We start from the raw sequence: 5,870 nt of genomic DNA, 5'->3' as shown, positions 1-5,870 counted from the left end.
ATTTTACTCAGAATTTTGGTCATTTTTCAGCAAAAATATATTTTAGGGTAGAAGGTTAGATCTAACCTGTTTTCTAACCTCTTTTCTACCCCAGTTATTTTATAAGCGTTTTACATGGTAAACGTTATGAATTCGTGAGACTCTAAACAGTTTTGTAGCTTCTATTTCTTCGCTGAGGATATCGAATGTTTTAACTATGCCGAAAGTCTCTTTATATTTCTTCTTGACGTCAGATAGAAGGAAATCTTCTGCTGTTGGATAGTTTTTGTTCAGAAATTCTAACATGTTCATTTTATCTTCTGCTGGTTTTTCTGCTTCTTTCTTTAAATCTGCATAGTCGTTTCTCATTCTTTCTATCTCTTTGACGGAGTAGTTATATTTCCTCATTGCTGCTTTACATTTTGAACATTGCGGGTTCATTTTTGCGTTATATTCTGAAACCTTACCTGCTAAAACAACCAAGGCGTCAATGGTTTTCTTTAAATCTGAAGCAGTTGGTTTTATCTGTTCATTCCATACCTTACCTCTTCTATCTTTATCTCTTATCTGCCATACACATTCAGCAACTAACGAAACAAAGTTGTCGTAGGTCTTAAACTCCCGGGTTTTGTAAAGGTCAGAAACATTCTTATATACCATGTCGCAATCTTTGTCCATAACCTTATGGTTGCAATGAAATCCAAGAAACTCATAGTTTACCTTACGAATGAACTTCTTTATTTCTACTGAGTCAGTTGCTTTGACTTCTATTTCATCGAATTCAGGAATAGTGAGTTTTTGTTGCTGAATTTCAGGCAATTTAGGTAAATGGTCAATAATGTCCTGCATTTCATAAAGATACTGTTCATTTGTTTCATCTTTCGCACTACAGTCTAAATTACATGTTAAAAGTTCTTGCTTTATCTTCTGGATTTCTGTTTCGAAAGTATATGAAGAAGGAATGAAGTTTTTCATCTCTACCAACATAGATGTTGGATTCATAACTAACGAGTTTGGTGAAGTTGTTGTTTGAAGTGTTGTTGTGCCGATTGTTGAAATCATATCTTACATACAAAATAAAAAAATAAATAAAAATAAAACTAACTTTATTTTTTATTTCGGGAAAATTCATGAAAATTCAAGAGGGTAGAAAAGAGGTTAGAAAAGAGGTTAGATCTAACCTTCTACCCTAAATTATATTTTTGGGTCCTTTACGCTCATTACGATGAAGAAGTCTTGACAAAACATGTACGAAGAAGTTTCGACAAATTCAAGAGGTGAAAAAAGAGGTGAAAAAACAGGTGAGATCTCACCTCTTCACCTAAACTTTATTTTTGGGTCCTTTACACTCATTACGAAGAAGTCTTGACAAAACATTTACGAAGAATTCATGAAAATTCAAGAGGGTAGAAAAGAGGTTAGAAAAGAGGTTAGATCTAACCTTCTACCCTAAATTATATTTTTGGGTCCTTTACACTCATTACGAAGAAGTCTTGACAAAACATTTACGAAGAAGTCATGAAAATTCAAGAGGGTAGAAAACAGGTTAGAAAAGAGGTTAGATCTAACCTTCTACCCTAAATTATATTTTTGGGTCCTTTACACTCATTACGAAGAAGTCTTGACAAAACATTTACGAAGAAGTCATGAAAATTCAAGAGGGTAGAAAAGAGGTTAGAAAAGAGGTTAGATCTAACCTTCTACCCTAAATTATATTTTTGGGTCCGGGAACAACTTTCTCTCAATAGGGGCTGTAGCGTACTCTTTGCGTAAGCGGTTCAGACCTTCTTCGAACTCTTGGGCTCTCTTCGATTTGTATTGGAATTGGAATTGTGGGGCAGGGTTTTGCATAAACATTCAAGGGTTGGGGCAGTAAGGCATAGGCTGAGGAGGGTAGTTCGGGAAGCCTTGTGGTGGGTAGTAACCTTGAGGTGGAAATTGGTAGTAAATCGGAGGTACTTGCTGGAACTGAGGTGCAGGGGCTGGTGCTTTAGGTTCCTCTGGTTTGGGAATGGACTGGGTTGGTGGGACGTGGGACATTCGTTTGTGGCTTAACCGTCGGACCACCAACGATAAAAATCTCTGCTACTAGCAGTACTGCTACTGACAGTAGCAGTACTTTTACTGACAGTAGCAGTACTTTTACTGACAGTAGCAGTACTTTTACTGACAGTAGCAGTACTTTTACTGACAGTAGCAGTACTTTTACTGACAGTAGCAGTACTTTTACTGACAGTAGCAGTACTTTTACTGACAGTAGCAGTACTTTATCGTCGAAAACCCTCTCAAATTTTCCTTTTTACTGACGGTAGCAGTACTTTTACTGACAGTAGCAGTACTTTTACTGACAGTAGCAGTACTTTTACTGACAGTAGCAGTACTTTTACTGACAGTAGCAGTACTTTTACTGACAGTAGCAGAGATTTTTATCGTCCAACTTTACAAATGTAAACTTATATCGTTCTATTTTCTTCACTAGGGTCTAACACCAAAGTAACCTTACAAATGTAAACTTATATCGTTCTATTTTCTTCACTAGGGTCTAACACCAAAGTAACCTATGTACATGAAATTTCACTGCATAAAGGAAAAAACCTGCGCGAATCGGGATTTGAACCGAGGTCTTCGACGCCTTTAACGAGGTAGCCCATACCACTGAGCTATGAGCCGCTTACATATTCACAAAAATAAATTGTTTTCATGAGTTTTCTACGATGTTAGAAAAAAATGTTATTTTCTAATATCTTCACATTCACTTTTTCAGCACTTTTCCGTAGTTATATATGAAAGACAATTCGAGATAAAAGTCATAGTACAATGGAATAATATGTTGCACACCATTTGTTGTGAACCAAACTTGAAAGTCAGAGAAACTGTTACTAGGTGGTTCGTAGAATTTAGAAAGCAAAGTCATAAAAGTCCTTACCAATACATAGAAAACTATTGTTGCTTGAACTGAAACTTGCATGACACATAACATTTTGAGGGTCAAACACGTTTCTATAAACTGTCAAATTTGCTGGTGGAAGTATAAATTTAAATGGACCATCTGGTGGTAATGGTTCGTTCTGGTTTAGTAACCGAAGAAATTGTGCCCAAGAACGTTTGTCTACTTCCCAAATAAAAACTGTGTATCTCTTGGAGGGTTAATTTCAATCTTTGAATGAAACGGTGGAGTTCATCTTGTCATATTCTAGTTTCAGATAGTATGTTCCATTTAGTAAAGAGTCGTATTTTTCTTGAAATTCCCAATAATATTTGTTCATTTGAGTTTGAAAGTCATTTAGAGTTTTCTCAAGACTTTCGTCTGAACGAACTGTAAAGATTCTCATTTCGTCAAATTTGTCTATTAGACCATCAGAACCTTTATACTGCCCATGAAAATATACTGCGAACATAAATGCGTTAGTTCTTTTTGAAAACAAAATCTTCTAAATCCTATTGCCTTTGCATCTGAAGGACTTTGAAGCCAACGAATTGGATAGTCAAACCTGTATATTCGGGATGAAATTTCTTCATCTGATATTGTCCTACCAGCATTTGTAAAGATATAGTCTAACGGTTTTGTATCTACTACTTTTGTTCTTTGTTTTTCAACCTGAAGCATTTAATATATGTAAAAATATATTGTTTTAAAATAGTATGCCATATAGCTTCTTGAATTTGTTAAGAAGTATTTGAACGTGTTTTCCATCTGTATCTCTAGTGTTTACATAAGCATAGCCCGCCTTAGTAAAATATACTTGTAATTTCCTATAGTTTACGCCGGTATAAAAGTAGAAAGAGTCTTGTTCTTCGCTATAGTAGTAAAACTCAAACGTATGCTTGCCATAGTCTGTAATTTCAATTGTTCATCTTCTAGTTCGTCGACAAATTCGAATACAATATCTCTAAATTTGCCTATGTTCTTATTGTTTTCAGAACGAGTGACCCAACGTAAGTTTTCAAGTCTATTGTCGTTTCTTATACGGTTTATATGGTCTACAAAAGGTAAATTGTTAGGATTCAGTATAAAATGAGTTGCAATGACAACATGTTTAAGATAGCGTTTTCCACTCATCTTCATAATAGCATATCCGTCATTTCGCTCCCATTCGCTTAAAACTCTTTTTGTCTTTTTGTTTCTGACTTCAAATGACTGACAACAGTGAATTTCATATTTCTCATCTAACAAACAAGTTTCCCAACGGTCTTCTCCAACAAACTCAGCGTACATTTCAAATAAAATAAAAAATGTCACTTTTTTAAAATAAATTTTTACTTCATGCAATGTTCACTAACATCGAAAGGCATGTCCATAAGACGTTCTTCTTCTAACCTCTCTAGTCTGTTTGGATAATTTGCACGTGCTGTTTCCAAATCCATTTCGTAGCGAAGACCAGCCAGTTTGTCATAGACTTTTATGGGTCTTCCCTTCCTATATTTAAAATTCTTCGAAACTCTCCAACCATATCTTTGCAACTCTGCTTTTATTCTAGCAGATTTTCTATCCATTCTATATGGGGGCATTTTTATAAAAATAAAAAAATATTTTTTTCTTTACTTAACATAACCGCCTGCTGCCATAAGTCTTTGAGCCAACCCATACCAGCTAATGAAGGTTGACTTGGTTTAGTTTGGAAACTAAACTTTGGTTTTGGTTTATCTTCAGTTTTTGGTTTTTCTTCTTCTATCGGTTTTTCGTCACTTTTCGGTTCCTCTGACTTTACCTCACCTGCAGGAACAGTTGTGTCGTCAACATCTTCATAAATATCATATGCCATTTGTTTTTGTTTCCTTTCAACTTTTTTGTGTTTGTTGTAAAGTTTAGAATATTTTGACTCTAAGTCAATGAGATGTTCTATAATGAACTGTTGGTCAGTGAAGTAAACTTTTCCATCTGTTGTCTCGAAAGCTCCTTCAGACTTCAATATTTTATTTGTGAGAGTCTGTTTCTTTTTTGAGATACTAGCGTTCCATTTCTATGAAAAGTGACTTTATAGTTAGGGTTTGTATTTCAGACCTGGCACTTTCTATTATTGAATTTTTCTCTTCATCTGTAAGTTCTTTGACAGGTTTTGACAATGGTTCTGAACTTTTTGTTTGTGGTGTCAAATCTACCGTTTCAACTTCTTCGGTCATTTCATCTCAGTAAAAAATTTTAGTTTGGTTTGTTTTCAACTGGTTGTTTAGGTTTTTTAAGTCGTCTAAAACTTCCTGAGGTATAGGAAGAACTTGACAAACACGTTGTGTAACTGCTGGAAGTCGACAAATCCATCTTGAACCCATTTGTCTCAATGCTGTATTGTTCATTCATCTCAATAAAAAACTTTACATTCCCCACGTTTGAGGCGGTTGAGGTTGGTTATTGTTTACCCATTGTTGTGCATGGTTATATCCTCTGTTAAAGAATCTTTCACCTTGGTCCATATAGTGTCCTGCTTGGTTATAGTAGTCATTTGCTTTGTTATAATAGTTTCCTGCTTGTCTTCCTACATTGTCCATCCATCCTTGAACTTTTCCTCTTGTTCAGGATTTGGAATAAGATTTGTTGCATCTCGTGCTACATCCCAACCTTTCTGTACAGTTTGTATAATAGGTTGTGCTTTCTCTTTAAGTATACCTAATGTACTCAAAATCTTCCTTCCAACTCCAAATACACCTCTGGCTATTGTTCCCACTGCGGGTAAAATCTGGATGCAACTCCTGCTAATGCGCCAAATAAACCCATTTCTTATGGGTTAAAAATGACGAATCCAAACAAGGACCCCTATGTTTCTAAAGCGACAAAGAAAGCACTCATGATAAAAATCTTTAGTTCAACACAAATGCTTGGTTTATGGATATCTTGGAAAACATTCCGAGGTATAGAGAAGATGGACCACCATACTGGCTAATATTTGTCGGTCAAA

At 35.3% G+C, this 5,870-nt stretch overlaps 3 protein-coding genes and 1 pseudogene across 4 annotated transcripts, besides 1 other annotated feature; all 4 read right to left on the bottom strand.

Moving 5' to 3' along the window:
• Nucleotides 1-102: 102 nt before the first annotated feature.
• Nucleotides 103-1,041: a mobile genetic element.
• Nucleotides 1,042-1,689: 648 nt separating this feature from the next.
• On the bottom strand, nt 1,690-1,836 carry TVAGG3_1085020 (uncharacterized protein; the record flags this gene model as incomplete). Its single annotated transcript, XM_001288960.1, has 1 exon — nt 1,690-1,836. One exon carries the CDS (start codon nt 1,834-1,836, stop codon nt 1,690-1,692), a length of 147 nt encoding a protein of 48 aa, XP_001288961.1.
• On the bottom strand, nt 1,837-2,019 carry TVAGG3_1085010 (uncharacterized protein; the record flags this gene model as incomplete). The annotated part of the gene is made up of 1 exon (XM_051256815.1): nt 1,837-2,019. The coding sequence occupies one exon, from the start codon at nt 2,017-2,019 to the stop codon at nt 1,837-1,839; it is 183 nt and encodes a 60-aa protein (XP_051075968.1).
• Nucleotides 2,020-3,611: 1,592 nt separating this feature from the next.
• TVAGG3_1085000 lies at nt 3,612-4,195 on the bottom strand (annotated as a pseudogene). Its single transcript has one exon. A coding segment is annotated over exon 1 (584 nt).
• Nucleotides 4,196-4,236: 41 nt separating this feature from the next.
• TVAGG3_1084990 (uncharacterized protein) lies at nt 4,237-4,473 on the bottom strand (the record flags this gene model as incomplete). Its single annotated transcript, XM_051256814.1, has 1 exon — nt 4,237-4,473. The coding sequence occupies one exon, from the start codon at nt 4,471-4,473 to the stop codon at nt 4,237-4,239; it is 237 nt and encodes a 78-aa protein (XP_051075967.1).
• Nucleotides 4,474-5,870: the final 1,397 nt, after the last annotated feature.

This window comes from Trichomonas vaginalis (genome assembly GCF_026262505.1).
Source record: "Trichomonas vaginalis G3 chromosome Unknown ctg_168, whole genome shotgun sequence".
Taxonomy (NCBI): domain Eukaryota; phylum Parabasalia; order Trichomonadida; family Trichomonadidae; genus Trichomonas; species Trichomonas vaginalis.
The sequence above is the reverse complement of the archived record's forward strand: the minus strand, read 5'-3'. Positions and strand labels throughout refer to the sequence as shown.